The sequence below is a fragment of the Thrips palmi genome, unplaced genomic scaffold, assembly GCF_012932325.1.
Source record: "Thrips palmi isolate BJ-2018 unplaced genomic scaffold, TpBJ-2018v1 HiC_scaffold_11, whole genome shotgun sequence".
Lineage (NCBI taxonomy): Eukaryota > Metazoa > Arthropoda > Insecta > Thysanoptera > Thripidae > Thrips > Thrips palmi.
In genome coordinates this window covers 2,900,903-2,918,052 of record NW_023144622.1, presented here as the reverse complement: position 1 = coordinate 2,918,052, position 17,150 = coordinate 2,900,903, and the positions used below count along the sequence as shown (strand labels likewise).

General features: G+C 62.7%; 1 protein-coding gene across 1 annotated transcript in view; it reads left to right on the top strand.

The window, feature by feature from the left end:
• Window positions 1-17,150, top strand: part of LOC117639676 — a 127,759-nt gene that overhangs the window by 88,221 nt on the left and 22,388 nt on the right. The window contains 24 exon segments of the mRNA XM_034375552.1: window positions 28-380; window positions 673-1,291; window positions 1,671-1,793; window positions 1,796-2,002; window positions 2,740-3,069; window positions 3,366-3,674; window positions 3,810-4,133; window positions 4,292-4,618; window positions 4,825-5,142; window positions 5,506-5,829; window positions 6,053-6,385; window positions 6,626-6,934; window positions 7,010-7,342; window positions 7,544-7,855; window positions 7,926-8,240; window positions 8,314-8,643; window positions 8,929-10,512; window positions 10,586-10,923; window positions 12,093-12,402; window positions 12,881-13,204; window positions 13,284-14,234; window positions 14,320-15,288; window positions 15,375-16,328; window positions 16,406-16,726. Of these exon segments, the coding sequence (XP_034231443.1) occupies window positions 28-380; window positions 673-1,291; window positions 1,671-1,793; window positions 1,796-2,002; window positions 2,740-3,069; window positions 3,366-3,674; window positions 3,810-4,133; window positions 4,292-4,618; window positions 4,825-5,142; window positions 5,506-5,829; window positions 6,053-6,385; window positions 6,626-6,934; window positions 7,010-7,342; window positions 7,544-7,855; window positions 7,926-8,240; window positions 8,314-8,643; window positions 8,929-10,512; window positions 10,586-10,923; window positions 12,093-12,402; window positions 12,881-13,204; window positions 13,284-14,234; window positions 14,320-15,288; window positions 15,375-16,328; window positions 16,406-16,726 (10,917 nt within the window).

Genomic DNA, 17,150 nt, shown 5'->3' with positions numbered 1-17,150 from the left:
CACCCCTTCATGACCGCCGTCTTCCAGAGTGCCCCGACCCCTTGCCGAGCGACCCCTGCTCGCCCAACCCGTGCGGCCCGTTCTCGGTGTGCAAGGCGCTGGGCAGCCAGCCGGCCTGCTCCTGCCAGCCGGGCTACGCGGGCCGCGCGCCCACCTGCCGGCCCGAGTGCGTGCTGGACTCGGAGTGCCCGCGGTCGCGCGCGTGCCAGGCGTCGCGCTGCGCGGACCCGTGTCCCGGGTCGTGCGGCCGCGGCGCCGTGTGCAGCGTGGCCGAGCACAAGCCGCAGTGCGCGTGCGCGCCCGGCCTCACCGGCGACCCCTTCCAGGGCTGCGTCCCGCTGCCGCCAAGTAAGGCCGCCTGTTTGCTCGGCTGTCTGGATGTTTTTGATGGTTTTTGTCGGTTTTGCTGGTCGTTGGTTTTGTTGTCGTAGTGCGCTTTCTGGCTTGTTGGTTTTGTCGTCACTGTATTTTGTTGTTGGTTACTGGTCGTTTTGGTTATTTGGCACCACCTTTGATGTACGGCACCACCTGTGTTATCCATGTTGCTTTGACTGTTGTTGTTTTTGTGCATGCTAGTTGTTGTTGTTCCTCGCAGCGTGCAGTGCCCCGCAGTGCCCCACCTAATGACCAGTGTTTCCCACAGCCGTGGCCGTCGTGGAGGCTCCCCGCGAGCCGTGCACGCCGTCGCCGTGCGGCTCCAACGCGCTGTGCCGCGAGCGTCAGGGCGCGGGGGCGTGCTCGTGCATGGCGGGCTACCACGGCGACCCGTACACGGGCTGCCGGCCCGAGTGCGTGCAGAACGCCGAGTGCCCGCGCGACCGCGCCTGCCTCAACAACAAGTGTGTGAACCCGTGCCCGGGGACGTGCGGCCGCAACGCCGAGTGCCACGTTGCCCACCACGTGCCCGTGTGCACGTGCGTGGAGGGCTACACGGGCGACCCTCTGTCGGGGTGCCGGCCCGTGCCCGAGCCCGTCGCGCCCCTCGCCGAACCCGTGGACCCGTGCGTGCCGTCGCCGTGCGGCCCGTACTCCGTGTGCCGCAGCCGCGACGGCCTGGCCGTGTGCTCGTGCCAGCTCGGCTACGTCGGCGCGCCGCCCATGTGCAGGCCCGAGTGCGTGGTGTCGGCCGAGTGCCCGCAGTACCACGCCTGCGTCCGGCAGCGCTGCACCGACCCTTGCCCCGGCACCTGCGGCACGCACGCCCGCTGCCGCGTCGTCAACCACAACCCCATCTGCAGCTGCGAGCCCGGCTACACCGGCGACCCGTTCGTGCGCTGCCAGCGGGAACCCCGTAAGGACCAGGCCACTCGCGGGGCTGCCTCGGGGTGCAACTTGGGCACACTTTTCAATCCGTTTCGGTTTGATGTAGCTTTTGAACTCGTTCAAATCATAATCCCTCTGGAAGAAACTAATTATTATAACTTTACAAAAATATTAAATCAAACTATTATTCTTAAAATAAAATGAAGTCATTTTCAAAATAGCAAATATGGAGATTTTAAAATTTAAAGATGAACCCCCTTTTCGAATCATGAACCCATTTTTGACCAACTTTGGCCCAATCTTGCGTCGAGGCAGTCCTGCGTTGCACCTCCCCGTCGTTCGATCATCGTCCTCGGTACGGCTCGCGCCATGTCGTCCCTGTCTCACTGCCCCCCTTCCGGCCGCAGCGCGCGTGGTGGCCGTGGTCGAGAACAAGAACCCCTGCTCGCCGTCGCCGTGCGGGCCCAACTCGCACTGCCGCGCGCAGGCGGGCACACCCGTGTGCTCCTGCCTGCCCAACTACGTGGGCGCGCGCCCAACTGCCGGCCCGAGTGCACCATCCACTCCGAGTGCCCCAGCAGCAAGGCGTGCCAGAACGAGCGCTGCCGCGACCCCTGCCCCGGCTCGTGCGGCCCGCAGGCCGAGTGCCGCGTCGTCAGCCACGCCCCGCAGTGCTACTGCCGCGTCGGCTTCACCGGGGACCCGTTCTCCGGGTGCCACCCCATCCCCATCGCCCTGCGTACGTGTTCGAAAGCAAATTTAAAAAATAACCCCGGACGGTTCAGGCCCCACACTACGCTAATACGAATAACCGTAATAACGTTCACCGCCCCCGCGTCATGCGATGGAAATAAAACCACTGACCGCGCGAGAACGAAGCGCACTGCGTTAACCCGCAATTCGTCGCCACGGAAGCTAAATCAAATAAAAATCGGAATTCGGTCGCTAACCTCATGCTGCATCACTCGGCACGGCGTCATCACGGTGTACATTCATGCCATTGGTTGTAACGTTTATTTACAGGATCGCTAATAATTTTGCTCATTGGTTCACCGACGCATTCATTCACAGCGTAAATTACTCATCGCAGCTGATAACCTGAGCCACATAATTGTGTCTCGCTGTTGGTTTTGATTCTTTGAATTATGTAACAATTGTTTGGGTTTGGGTGAGCTCACTGTTTTGACACGATGACTTGGAATGGTGGTTGTTTTGTGGTTTTTGGATCCCTGGGTTCGCTGGCGCACTGTTGTTTTCCTGTTTTATTCGGCAGCAAATGCGTTTGGCACATGGATGGTTTAATGTTACCTTTATTTTTAATTTAAGTATTTTAATGCGACATTGATTCACACAGCGCTTGGTTGAGTTTTACTGCTTATACCTCACATGAAGCTTGACTGGTGCAGGTTATTGTTGTTGATGTTGTTGTCGTCCTCGGTGCTGCTGGCCGGAGTTCTAACCGCCCTCCCCTTACAGCGCCGCCCCAGCAGGAGGAGAGGCAGCCGTGCAACCCGTCGCCGTGCGGCGCCAACGCGGTGTGCCGCGAGCGCAACGGCGCCGGCTCTTGCTCGTGCTTGCCGGAGTACACGGGCGACCCGTACACGGGCTGCCGGCCCGAGTGCGTGCTCAACACGGACTGCCCCCGCGACCGCGCCTGCGTCAACAACAAGTGCGTGGACCCGTGTCCCGGCACTTGCGGCCTCAACGCCGAGTGCCGCGTGGCGAACCACGCGCCGACGTGCACCTGCCTCCCTGGCTACATCGGCAACGCACTGCAGGCCTGCCACCTGCCCCCGCCCCCACCCCGTAAGCCCCCGCACACCCCACCGCCCCCACCGCCAAGGGGCAACACGCCGTTCCGTTTCTGTCGCTCAAAAAACTTTCGCTCCCACCGGGGCTTGAACCCGAAACCCGGGTCTTTCTTCTCGTTTCGTTCTGTCTTGGTGATCGTTGCTTCCTTGGCCGGTGGGTTCGGCCGGGCGCTTCTTTCGGTGTCCACACGTTTATTCTTTACGCACATCGAGTTACCTTTCGCATGCCTGTCTCCACGGACTCGCACTGAGCATGTTCTTTCCCTTCTTCCTCTTCCTTCGCCGCCACAGCCGAGGCGCCGAAGAACCCCTGCCGGCCGTCGCCGTGCGGGCCGTACAGCGAGTGTCGCGAGGTGAACGGCCACGCCGTGTGCTCGTGCCAGACCAACTACATCGGCACGCCGCCGTCCTGCCGGCCCGAGTGCGTCGTCTCGGCGGACTGCGCCCAGGACAAGGCCTGCGTCAACCAGCGCTGCACCGACCCGTGCCCCGGCACGTGCGGCACCAACGCGCGCTGCCAGGTGGTGAACCACAACCCCATCTGCAGCTGCGCGCCCGGCTTCACCGGCGACCCGTTCGTGCAGTGCCGGCCCGAACAGAGTGAGCGTCGTTCCTTCCTTCTCTGTCTTTCACGCACTTTTCCAGGGAGGAGGGGCCGGCCCCCTGCTCCTCGTGTTTGTGTTTGCATCCTGGTGCTTTGTGTGCTTGTCTGACGCGCTGGCTGCCCCCACACAGAGTCCCCGCCCGTGGCGGTGGAGAGCGGCGACCCGTGCGTGCCTTCGCCGTGCGGGCCCAACTCCAAGTGCCGCGCCGTGGGCAACACCCCGGCCTGCTCCTGCCTGGAGAACTATGTGGGCCGCGCGCCCAACTGCCGGCCCGAGTGCACCATCAACGCAGAGTGCCCGGGCAACCTGGCTTGCCAGAACGAGCGTTGTCGCGACCCGTGTCCTGGCTCGTGCGGCCCCCGCGCCACGTGCGTGGTGGTCAAGCACGCCCCCATGTGCACGTGCGAGCCAGGCACCACGGGCGACCCGTTCGCGGGCTGTTCGCCCATCCCTGGTAAGGGAAACACTAACCCCTGGGGCTCCGCCCCTCGCGACAGCTGGCTTCTAACGTGCTAACACCATGTCGCTATGGGGGTTCTAAACCGCGATTGTTTAAGTAAAATGAAAATGGGTGGTATTTGAACCCGGCCCTGACCCACGGTCCCTTTACAGTGGTGGTCCCGACGGAGGGTCCCCGCGAGCCGTGCAACCCGTCGCCGTGCGGCGCCAACGCGGTGTGCCGCGAGCGCAACGGCGCGGGCTCGTGCTCGTGCTTGCCGGAGTACTCCGGGGACCCGTACACGGGCTGCCGGCCCGAGTGCGTCATCAACACGGACTGCGACCGGTCGCGCGCCTGCCTCAACAACAAGTGCCGCGACCCGTGTCCCGGCGCGTGCGGCCTCAACGCCGAGTGCCGCGTGGCGAACCACGCGCCCTCGTGCTCCTGCCCGCCCGGCTACAGCGGCGACCCGCTCTCTGCTTGCACGCTTGTCCAAGCCAGTAAGACGAGCCCTTCCACCTCTATGCTTCTGTTTCGGTATCGCACGGAGTGGGCGACGCTCTCTTTTCACCGCGATCACATTCGAATAGTTTTCCAAAAATGATTGCGAAGTTAAATTTGGAATGTGATTGTCGAAACGAGAGAGTCGCCCCGTCCCCGCACCCTCTACACTCTTCTCTCTGTTCTGCGCCCCGCCCCTCCCCAGTCGAAGAGGCCCCGCCGACCAACCCGTGCGTGCCGTCGCCGTGTGGGCCCAACAGCAACTGCAAGGAGGTGAACGGGTACGCAGTGTGCTCGTGCCAGCTCAACTACGTGGGCTCCCCGCCCGCGTGCAGGCCCGAGTGCGTGGTGTCTTCGGACTGCCCGCAGAACCAGGCCTGCCTCAACCAGCGCTGTGGTGACCCTTGCCCTGGCACGTGCGGCACCAACGCGCGCTGCCAGGTGGTGAACCACAACCCCATCTGCAGCTGTCCTCCAGGCAACACGGGCGACCCGTTCGTGCGATGTGTTATCGAACAGCAACGTAAGCATGCCCCTCCTCGGCCTCGCCTCTGGCCGCCCTGTCCGAGCTCGGCTTCGGCTCGCTCAACGCGCTCTTGCTATGTTTTATACGCTCTACGCTACCCTTGGTTAATGTACACCATTCGGCCTTCAATCCAAAACTGTCCTTATGTACCATTTTTATTTTCGAGCACCATTTTACTTCCTACACTGTTTTTATTTTTATCATTAATTTCTTGACTGACTGTCTCTATTTTGCGACTCCCGCCGCCCGCCCGCGGTCCGCACGCTCTCTCGGCCGCGGGCGCGGTCCTGGCGGTGGCCTGCATGCCTCTTGTGCTGTCCTTTCAACTCTTCCGGACCGTTCCGGTCTGTCTCTGTCTAGCTTCCACTTCGCCCCGCCCCAGCAACCCCTGCGTCCCGTCCCCCTGCGGGCCTAACTCTCAGTGCCGCGTGGTGGGCGACTCGCCCGCGTGCTCCTGCCTGGCCAACTACCTGGGCCGGCCGCCCAACTGCCGGCCCGAGTGCGTCACGAGCGCAGAGTGCCCCGCCAACCTGGCGTGCCAGAACGAGCGCTGCGTGGACCCCTGCCCGGGGTCCTGCGGTCGCCTCGCGCTGTGCGCCGTGGTCAACCACAGCCCCGTGTGCACGTGCCCCCCGGGCCACGTAGGCGACGCCTTTGTCGCCTGCACGCCCGCACCCGTCACATGTAAGTCTCGCCGTCTCTTCGTCGCGGAGGGTTGTTCAGTTAGCCGCTAACGATGTCGTGTTTCCTGTTGCAGGCGAGTGTGGTACTAATGTGGTGGCGGGATTGTGTCATGTTGATGTCAGTGCTGTTGTTGTCTCTCTCTTTCCCGCAGGTCACAGCGCAGCGGCGTCTCTGTCACCGCGGTGCTTTCCCTCTCTCTGACACCGTGTGTGTTTCCTTGCAGCCACGGAGCGCCAGCCGCCGCCGAACCCCTGCGTGCCGTCGCCGTGCGGCCCCAACGCCGAGTGCCGCGAGCGCGGCGGCGCGGGCGCCTGCTTCTGCCTGCAGGGCTACCAGGGCAACCCGTACGACGGCCAGGGCTGCCGCCGCGAGTGCGAGTCCAGCTCGGACTGCGCGCAGTCCCTGGCCTGCATCGGCTTCAAGTGCGTGGACCCTTGTCCCGGCACTTGCGGTACCGCCGCCATCTGCACCGTCGCCAACCACGTGCCCGTCTGCTCCTGCCCCGAGGGCTTCACCGGGGACCCCTTCTTCTCCTGCAGAGCCGTGCCCATTGCTCGTGAGTTCAATTACCCTCCAACTAACATGTGTACGACACAAACCATTTAGATTGTCTTACAAAGAAGTAGTTCGTAAATTACCAAGTATTTTCTTTGTGAGGCTTTTGTGTGCTCAAAATACGTTTCTCCAGGCCTCAAACAGTTGCTAAGCTCTTACAAGTGAACCGCCTTAGTCAAGTGTTACTAACCATATTGGATAATCGAGACTAATTTTCGCTGTCTGTCCTTCTCTGCCGCAGCGGCCCGCGCCCCCTTGGACCCGTGCGTGCCGTCGCCGTGCGGCCCGAACAGCCAGTGCCGCGCCGTCAACGACCAGGCCGTGTGCTCGTGCCTGCAGGGCTACATCGGCGCGCCGCCGCAGTGTAGGCCCGAGTGCGTGGTGAGCTCCGAGTGCCCGCTGGACCGCGCCTGCATCAACCAGAAGTGCGCCGACCCCTGCCCCAACACGTGCGGCGTCCGCGCCCAGTGCACCGTCCGCAACCACAACCCCATCTGCGCCTGTCCGCCCGGTTTCACGGGAGACCCGTTCCTGCAGTGCTCGCCGCAACGTGAGTCTTGGTTCGAATACCCGCTGACAGATTTTTAGTTTTTTTGTTTGCTGACGTTCGCGTGTTCGTCCACAGCCGTCGCTCCGGTCGCCGCCCCGACCGAGCGTCCGCCATCCTGTGTGCCATCCCCTTGTGGGCCCAACTCGCTGTGCCAACTAGTCGGCGGCGTGCCAGCCTGCTCCTGCCTCCCGGACCACATCGGCGCCCCGCCCAACTGCCGGCCGGAGTGCGTCCTGAGCGCGGACTGCCCCAGCCAGCAGGCGTGCGTGCGCCAGCGCTGCCGAGACCCTTGTCCCGGCTCGTGCGGCTCCAACGCCAACTGCCACGTCATCAACCACGTGCCCGTGTGCACCTGCAACGAGGGGCACACCGGCGACCCGTTCACCGCCTGCTCACCCATTCCGATTAGTAAGTCGCCTGGACGCTCTTTTCTTGTCATACAGCAGACCGATTTCGGAGAGTCGTTTCGTCGCTGTCTCTATCGCACGCAAAGGGCGCTCCGTTGAGGCGCGAGGGAGACCAAGTACCGAAACAACTCTTTGAGATCGCTCGGTGGCCTTGCCATCGAAGCACGTTCGAAAATAATGAACTGTCCCCGTCTGCCTGCAGCCACGCCACCACCGCTCGCCAGCGACCCCTGCAACCCGTCGCCCTGCGGCCCCAACGCGCTGTGCCGCGATGGCGCCTGCTCGTGCCTGCCCGAGTACAGCGGCAACCCGTACGAGGCGTGCCGGCCCGAGTGCGTGGTGAACCCCGAGTGCCCGCGCGACCGCGCCTGCCTGCGTCAGAAGTGCCGCGACCCTTGCCCTGGGACGTGCGGCAGCAACGCGCGCTGCGACGTGGTCAACCACATCCCCGTCTGCTCCTGCCCCGAAGGCTACACCGGAGACCCGTTCTCCAACTGCCGCCTCGCCCCGCAGCGTGAGTACTCCGACATCAGCGATTAATGTCTCTATCCTGTTCCACGTTTGACGGTGTGTTTGTCGAGCAGAACTGCCGCCGGAGCGCAGCGACCCCTGCCAGCCGTCGCCGTGCGGCCCCAACAGTCAGTGCCGCGCCGTGGACAACCACGCCGTGTGCTCGTGCCTCACGGGCTTCGTGGGCGCGCCGCCGCAGTGCCGCCCAGAGTGCGTCGTCAGCTCCGAGTGCGCGCAGACGCTGGCCTGCGTCAACCAGAAGTGCACCGACCCGTGCCTCGGCTCGTGCGGCATCAACGCGCGCTGCCAGGTCATCAACCACAACCCCATCTGCAGCTGTCGGGACGGCCAGACCGGAGACCCATTCCGCAGCTGCCACGACCTGCCACGTAAGTCGTGACTCGATTTGTGATGACTGAGTGAGGTGAGGTTTGGCAGCGATACTCATTGTTAATCTTGCAGCGCCGCCACCCGTCGTGATCGAAGACGTCCCCGTCAACCCGTGCGTGCCGTCGCCGTGCGGGCCCAACTCGCAATGCCAGCCGCGCGACAGGGCGCCCGTCTGCTCCTGCCTGCCCAACTACATCGGGGCGCCGCCCGCCTGCCGGCCCGAGTGCGTCATCAACCCGGACTGCCCCAGCACCCAGGCCTGCGTCAACCAGCGCTGCCGCGACCCGTGCCCGGGCTCGTGCGGCACCAACGCCGAGTGCCACGTCGTCAGCCACACCGTCAGCTGCACCTGCGCGCCGGGCTTCACCGGCAACGCCTTCGTGCAGTGCTTCCCGCAGCAACGTGAGTGTGCTTTTGCAGTGTGGAGCCCCTGATGATGGTAGGGTAGGCCGGCCCGCCGTACGCGCGAGCATGGCGGTACAGCCTACCCTCGACTTCGCAGGCGCCTCAGCCTGTCAACTGCTGGGTAGGCTGTACCGCCGTGCGCACGTGAACGCCGGGCTGGCCTACCCTGCACTTCGCAGGCTGAAGCAGCCTCCAACTTTTAATGATTCAGATTTTCCTCGCAAAAGAGGCCCGGATTTCCCTCTTATCTCTGAATAACGCTTTCTGTTTTCCGCTCCGCAGAGGAAGTGATCAACCCGTGCGAGCCTTCGCCGTGTGGCGCCAACGCCGAGTGCCGGCAACGCAACGGCGCGGGCGCGTGCAGCTGCATCGCTGACTACCAGGGCAACCCGTACGAGGGCTGCCGGCCCGAGTGCGTTCTTTCCGCCGACTGCCCCACCGACCGCGCGTGCGTGCGCAACAAGTGCCAGGACCCGTGTCCCGGCGTGTGCGGCGCGCAGGCGCAGTGCTCCGTCATCAACCACGTGCCGACGTGCACCTGCCTGCCGGGACTCATCGGCGACCCGTTCCGCTCGTGCCGCCAGCCGCCGCAAGCCGTGGAGCCCGTGGAGGTGGTGCAGCCGTGCACGCCGTCACCGTGCGGGCCCAACAGCCTGTGCCGCGAGGTGAACGACCAGGCCGTGTGCACCTGCATGCCCGAGTACACGGGCAGCCCGCCCAACTGCCGACCCGAGTGCGTCGTCAACGCCGAGTGCCAGCAGACCCGAGCCTGCTACCGCTTCAAGTGTACCGACCCCTGCCCTGGAACTTGCGGGACTGGAGCGCGCTGCCAGGTGGTGAACCACAACCCCATCTGCAGCTGCCCGCCGGGCCTGATCGGCGACCCGTTCGTGCGCTGCACGCAGCCGCCGCCACCGCCGCCACCACTGGCCATCCCCGAGCCCGTCAACCCCTGCGTGCCGTCGCCCTGCGGGCCCAACTCGCAGTGCCGCGACGTCGGCGGGGTACCGTCCTGCTCTTGCCGAGCGGAGTTCGTCGGCGCGCCGCCCAACTGCCGTCCCGAGTGCAGCGTCAACACGGACTGCGCGCCCACGCAGGCCTGCATCTCCAGCAAGTGCCGCGACCCGTGTCCAGGCTCCTGCGGCTTCAACGCCGAGTGCCGCGTGCAGAACCACATCCCCATCTGCACGTGCATGGCGTCGTACACCGGCGACCCGTTCACGCAGTGCTCGCCCATCGTGATCCCCGCCACGCCACCGCCCGCCACCGACCCTTGCAACCCGTCGCCGTGCGGCCCCAACGCGCAGTGTCGCGACGGCGCCTGCTCCTGCCTGCCGCTCTTCTTCGGCGACCCGTACTCGGGCTGCCGGCCGGAGTGCACCATGAACTCGGACTGCCCGCGGACGCGCGCCTGCGCCAACCAGCGCTGCAAGGACCCGTGCCCCGGGACTTGCGGCCAAGGCGCGCTGTGCGAGGTCATCAACCACATCCCGTCGTGCAGCTGCCCCACCGGCACGTCCGGCGACCCGTTCACGGCGTGCCGCGTGGTGCAGGCCGTGGAGGCCCCGGTGGACCCGTGCCAGCCGTCGCCCTGCGGCCCCAACAGCCTCTGCCGCGTCGCCAACGGCGTGGCCGTCTGCACCTGCCAAGCCAACTTCGTGGGCTCGCCACCGTCGTGCCGCCCCGAGTGCGTCGTGTCCGCCGAGTGCCCGCTCACGCAGGCCTGCCTGGCCAACAAGTGCAAGGACCCCTGCCCCGGAACATGTGGCCTCAACGCGCGCTGCCAGGTGGTGAACCACAACCCCATCTGCAGCTGTGCGCCGGGCAACACCGGCGACCCGTTCCGAGGATGCTACCCGATACCAGGTAAGTGCGCCGTCGCAGAGTACCCGCCTCCCTCGAGTAGTGCTTGTTGCTGACGCCGCCCTGTGCCCGCCAGTCCAAGCCGCGCCGCCCGAACCCATCGACCCGTGCCGGCCGTCGCCGTGCGGCCCCAACGCCGAGTGCCAGGTCCGCGGCGGCAGCCCCGCCTGCTCCTGCCTGGTCAACTACATCGGCGCGCCGCCCAACTGCCGGCCGGAATGCACCATCAACCCCGAGTGCGCGAGCCGCCTGGCCTGCATGAACCAGCGCTGCGGCGACCCCTGCCCGGGCTCGTGCGGCCCCAACGCCCGCTGCTCCGTCATCAACCACACGCCCGTGTGCAGCTGCGACGCCGGCTTCACTGGCGACCCATTCAGCGGCTGCCAGCCGGTCAGAGGTAGGCCGCGACCGCCAGCCGCCAATCCGCCTTGGGGTGCCGGCCCCGGCCGCCCGGACCCACGTCCCCGCCGCCCCGGCCGGCACGGCTTGTTGCATGTCGCCCCGCAGTCAGAGAACCCTCCCCCGTCATTGTGCATAGCATTAACCCCCGTCATCACATTGCACGTAGCTCTGCATGTCCGACGCGGCCCCGCCGGGCCAGGGGCAGCGGGCCTCGGGGTGAGTCCGACAGCCCCTCCCCTCGCCCGCCGGGACCCGTCGCCAGTGTCCATCCTTCACGAGTGTCCATTCATTGTGTTCATCTCATTCGCATCCATCATTTCACTTTCATTGTCGACTCGACACTCGGACGCGAGGCGACTCATTTTCCGGGCGGTGTGTTCCCATCGGATGGTGTTGTTCAGTTTCATGGTCGGATGAAGTATGTCGTATGGCTGCGATGTATCTTAATATGCGTGCAACTGTGATGCTAGATTAAGTTGATTGCCCCTAATTCGGAATGTGAAGGTAAAACATTCCCAGAAGTGGGAATGACTGGGTTGTTGGTTTTGGTTGGTTTATGAATGGATGCGGGGGCCACAGTGCCGGTCCGTTGGAAGTGTGTTTGTCCGTCAATACCTGTGACAGTAGACTGATGCCATGATGAGCTTTTTAAACGATTTGCAATGCAGTGCAGTGCCTTTGTGACTTTGTTACGTGCAGTGTGATTCTCCCCACAGCAGCAACAGCAACGGTGAGTGCTAAACATCAAGATAATCTCCTCTGTTGGAATGTCATAATTCTTTTCTTTTATTTTTTTATTGTCCTTAAATTCTTCTCTTTCTCTATCTGTTTCCTAAAACAAAATTACTTTTTTTCGTTTTCCTTTATTCATTTATTTTTCTCTTTCAAATTAATTGGTACCTGTCTACCTTTTAATCCGGAGATACTTTCACTTTCGAGTTCCCCCAACCTCCAACTCAGGGAACTCTTTTATTAGTTTATGCACTCTCGTCTAAACAGTGTGTAGGCTTTTCCTCTCTACTGACTCCTCTGTGTACAGCTACTTACCGACTAACTCGCTTGCTTCCGAGCTTGAGCCGCTCTCTCTAACTCACGTTGTGTTTTTCTCTTTTCCGCTGTGGGCTCTGTGTTGCTCTGTGTGACCTGCTTCTCGTCTTCCAGCGGACCCAGTGCTCCAGGAGGCACTGAACCCGTGCGAGCCCTCGCCCTGCGGCGCCAACGCAGTGTGCCGCGTGCGCGGGGGCGCGGGCTCGTGCGCGTGCCTGCCGGAGTACATCGGCAACCCGTACGAGGGCTGCCGGCCCGAGTGCGTCGTCAACTCGGACTGCGCGCCCAGTCTGGCGTGCGTGCGCAACAAGTGTCAGGACCCGTGCCCGGGCACGTGCGCGCAGAACGCCGACTGCCGCGTGGTCAACCACCTTCCGACTTGCTCGTGTCGACCCGGCTATACGGGCGACCCCTTCTCTTTCTGCCGACCAGAACCTCCTCCATGTAAGCTGTGGTTCTTTCTCGCCTTTTCTCTGCTTCTTGTGGGAAAGGACCGCCACGATGGCGTTTCGGATTTCAGGCGTCCGCAGCCAGTGGATGGCAAGTTCGTTTTGGAGTCTGCAAAACCATTTCAATTTGTAAAAAATTTTTGGGTGCATGCAGTAAAAACAATTTAATGATTTTACTTGCTGTGCATACCTGAATTCCAAAACGGGCGGTCCTCTCCTTGTTGTTTGTTCTTGTTTGTATTTTTCGTTTTCTCGTTTCCCCTCCCCTTGTTGTGTGTCACTGTGTTTATTTTCCGTTTCAACTTCACTGTATAAAGTCCTTCCCTTTACGTTTTGGTTTCTACTTTTCGTTTTCCGATTTATGTTTTCCACTTGGTTTCTAAATTTTCCTCTCCGCATGTCCCCCTTTGGTTCTGCACGTTCCGCATGCCTGATGTTTCTCTTTACTTCCTTCCTCTTCGCCACTCGCGTAGCTGTGGCTGTGCTAGAGCAGCCTGTAGACCCCTGCCGGCCTTCGCCATGCGGCCCCAACAGCCAGTGCAGGGAGATCAACGGCCAGGCCGTGTGCTCGTGCTTGCCCACGTACACGGGCAGCCCGCCGGCCTGCAGGCCAGAGTGCGTGGTCAGCTCGGAGTGCGCGCAGGACAAGGCCTGCATCAACATGAAGTGCGTGAACCCGTGCCCCGGGCCGTGCGCGCCCAACGCCCGCTGCCACGTGCGCAACCACAGCCCGATCTGCTCTTGCCCGGCGGGCTACACGGGCGAGCCTTTCTCGAGGTGCTACCCCATCCCTCCACGTAAGTTCTCGCCTGTGTTCAGTGCGACGCGAAAATTCAGTTAGAGACACCGCGTCAACTTTTTGGTAAACTTTTTCAGCGCCACCGATAATAGAGGCCGAGCCAGTTCACGTAGACCCGTGCGTGCCGTCGCCGTGCGGCGCGAACGCCGAGTGCCGGCGCGTGGGAGACTCGCCGTCGTGCTCCTGCCGGCCCGGCTACTTCGGCTCGCCGCCCAACTGCCGGCCCGAGTGCACCATCAACCCCGAGTGCCCCAGCAACCTGGCCTGCATGCAGCTCAAGTGCCGCGACCCGTGCCCGGGCTCGTGCGGCGCCAACGCGCACTGCAGCGTCATCAACCACACACCCGTGTGCTCGTGCTTGGAAGGGTACACTGGTGACCCGTTCGTAAGCTGTCAGCTCAAACCACCGGTCTTGCAAGAGCCCGTTGTGGTGGACCCGTGCAACCCGTCGCCCTGCGGCTCCAACGCACAGTGTCGCGACGGCGTCTGTACCTGCCTGCCCGAGTACCAGGGCGACCCGTACCGCGGCTGCAGGCCGGAGTGCATCATGAGCTCTGAGTGCGCCCTGAACCAGGCCTGCATGCGCTACAAATGCAAAGACCCGTGTCCGGGAACGTGCGGCCAGGGCGCCAGATGCGAAGTCATCAACCACATCCCCACCTGCACGTGCCCGCCGGGCACCGAGGGCAGCCCCTTCATATCCTGCAGGCCCGTGCAGCAAGAGCCAGTCTACGTCAACCCGTGCCAGCCGTCTCCCTGCGGCCCCAACAGCCAGTGCAGAGAAGTGAACGGGCAGGGCGTGTGCTCCTGCGTGCCCGGCTTCATCGGAAGCCCTCCGGCCTGCAGGCCCGAGTGCGTGGTCAACGCGGAGTGCCCCTTGAACCAGGCCTGCAGCAACCAGAAGTGCAGGGACCCCTGTCCCGGGACGTGCGGAATCCAAGCCAGATGCAACGTGGTCAACCACAACCCCTTCTGCGTGTGTCCAGATGGGTACACCGGAGACCCGTTCATACGCTGCTCACCTCGACGTAAGTTAAATTTACCTTTCATCCTTATTTCTTTTTAACTACTTGTATGGGGATGTTCTTTTAATTTTAATGTTTTTAACCACAGCCCCTGAACCACTTGCCGAACCAACCCAGCCGTGCCAGCCTTCTCCCTGCGGACCCCACGCAGAGTGCCGCGTTGCAGGCGACCAGCCATCCTGTTCCTGTCATGCTGGCTTCCTCGGCTCCCCGCCCAACTGCAGACCCGAATGCGTCACCAATTCGGAGTGCGCTTCGCACTTGGCTTGCATCAGGAACAAGTGCAAGGACCCCTGCCCCGGGACGTGTGGACAGAACGCCGAGTGCAGAGTGGTCAGCCATTCCGCCCGATGTGTGTGCATTGTCGGCTACACTGGTGATCCGTTCGTGCAGTGCAACTTCGTCCAGCCGACCATTCAGCAGGAACAACTTAACCCGTGCCAGCCGTCGCCCTGCGGAGCAAACGCCATCTGCCGGGAGCAGAACGGAGCAGGATCTTGCACCTGTCTGCCAGAGTACATCGGCAACCCCTACGAAGGCTGCCGACCAGAGTGCACCATCAATGCGGACTGCCCCACGAACCGAGCTTGCATCAGAAACAAGTGCCAAGACCCTTGTCCAGGGACGTGCGGCCAGAACGCAGACTGCCAGGTGGTGAACCATCTGCCGCAGTGTACCTGCTGGCCGGGCTACACTGGAGATCCATTCCGTTTCTGCAACAACATTCCACCCCAGGCCGTTGAGGCTGAACCACCTCCACGAAACCCTTGCCAGCCATCGCCATGTGGACCCAACAGCCAGTGCAGAGAGATTAACCAGCAAGCCGTCTGCTCGTGCCTGCCGACATACGTGGGCACGCCGCCAGGCTGCAGGCCGGAGTGCACCGTCAGTTCGGAATGCCCCCAGGACAAGGCCTGTCTCAACCAGAAGTGCGTCAACCCGTGCCCGGGACCCTGTGCGCCCAACGCTCAATGCTTTGTCAGGAATCACAGCCCCATCTGCAGCTGCAGTCAAGGGTTTACTGGAGATCCGTTTTCGCGATGCGTCCCTATTCCTCGTAAGTGTGCTCACTCATATGACTTTTCGAAAGTAATATTGCCTGCATGTCTAGCATGATAACTACAATAAATCATTATTTTCCAGCTCCTCCACCGGTGCACTACGCTGAGCCGGTCTACGTGGACCCGTGCGTGCCGTCGCCGTGCGGCGCGAACGCCGAGTGCCGGCGCGTGGGAGACTCGCCGTCGTGCTCCTGCCGGCCCGGCTACTTCGGCTCGCCGCCCAACTGCCGGCCCGAGTGCACCATCAACCCCGAGTGCCCCAGCAACCTGGCCTGCATGCAGCTCAAGTGCCGCGACCCGTGCCCGGGCTCGTGCGGCGCCAACGCGCACTGCAGCGTCATCAACCACACGCCCGTGTGCACGTGCCCCGACGGCTACACCGGCGACCCCTTCTCCAACTGCTTCCCCAGGCCGCCTCCACTGCAAGAGCCGGTCGTCAGCGACCCCTGCAACCCGTCGCCGTGCGGGCCCAACGCGCAGTGCAACAACGGAATCTGCACCTGCCTGCCCGAGTATCAGGGCGACCCGTACCGCGGCTGCAGGCCGGAGTGCATCATGAGCTCTGAGTGCGCACGCAACTTGGCCTGCATGAGGAACAAATGCAAGGATCCTTGCCCTGGCACCTGCGGCCAGGGTGCCCTTTGCGAGGTCATCAACCACGTGCCCACCTGCACCTGTCCTCCTGGAACGGAGGGAAGCCCCTTCATATCTTGCCGACCCGTACAACAAGAGCCAATCTACGTCAACCCCTGCATCCCGTCGCCCTGCGGCCCCAACAGCATCTGTCGCGAAGTGAACGGCCAGGGCGTGTGCTCGTGCGTGCGGGGCTACATCGGCGCCCCGCCCACCTGTCGGCCAGAGTGCGTGGTGTCGGCGGAGTGCCCGCTCAACCAGGCCTGCAGCAACCAGAAGTGCATCGACCCTTGCCCGGGAACCTGCGGCATTAACGCTCGCTGCAACGTGGTCAACCACAACCCGATCTGCTCATGCCCGCCGCAGTACAGTGGTGATCCGTTTGTGCGTTGCTCACCTATTGGTAAGCGCAATTTTGCTTTTTGTGTGGGAGTTTTTTGTTTCATGTTGGTGTCACTGTCTCTGCTGATGCTTTCGCAGTGTACGACCCTCTCCCAACGCCGCCACAGCCGTGCCAGCCGTCACCCTGCGGCCCCAACGCCGAATGCAGGGTGGTGGCGGACCAGCCCTCGTGCTCGTGCCTGGCCGGCTACGTGGGGGCGCCGCCGCAGTGCCGCCCAGAGTGCGTGTCCAACTCGGAGTGCGCCCAGCACCTGGCCTGCATCAACCAGAAGTGCCGCGACCCTTGCCCCGGCACCTGCGGCCAGAACGCCGAGTGCCGCGTGGTCAGCCACACGCCGCGCTGCGTCTGCGTGGCCGGCTACACTGGCGACCCGTTCGTCCAGTGTCTGGTCGTGCAATGTAAGACTTGGTCACATCCCACGTAGCACTGCATTGCACTCGATTAATCGGCTTGTGTGTCAGTCTCCCCGTTGCAGGTCGTAGTCTTAAGTTTGTAGTGGAGGTATTGACGGCGTCGTTGAGTTAGTTGACTGTTTTGTAACCCAACCAACCTGTGCTTGTGGCGTTTGCTTCTGATGAGGGTTTTTCTGTCAGTTTTGACTGTTGAGTGTTCCACCGTTTGGCGTTCGACTTGCCCGCGGCTGGGCAGGGCTTAACCTTCGTGCATGCTGTCATCCACGCCCTGGCCCGCGCTAGCGGCTAAGTACGGACCGCCGTCGGTGGAACGGCGTAGGTCGGTGTCCGAGCTGTTGCTCTGTCTCTCATGCTCGTGAAATATCCTTTTGGTCATTTGGTCAGGGTGAAATTTCACTAGCAGGTTTTA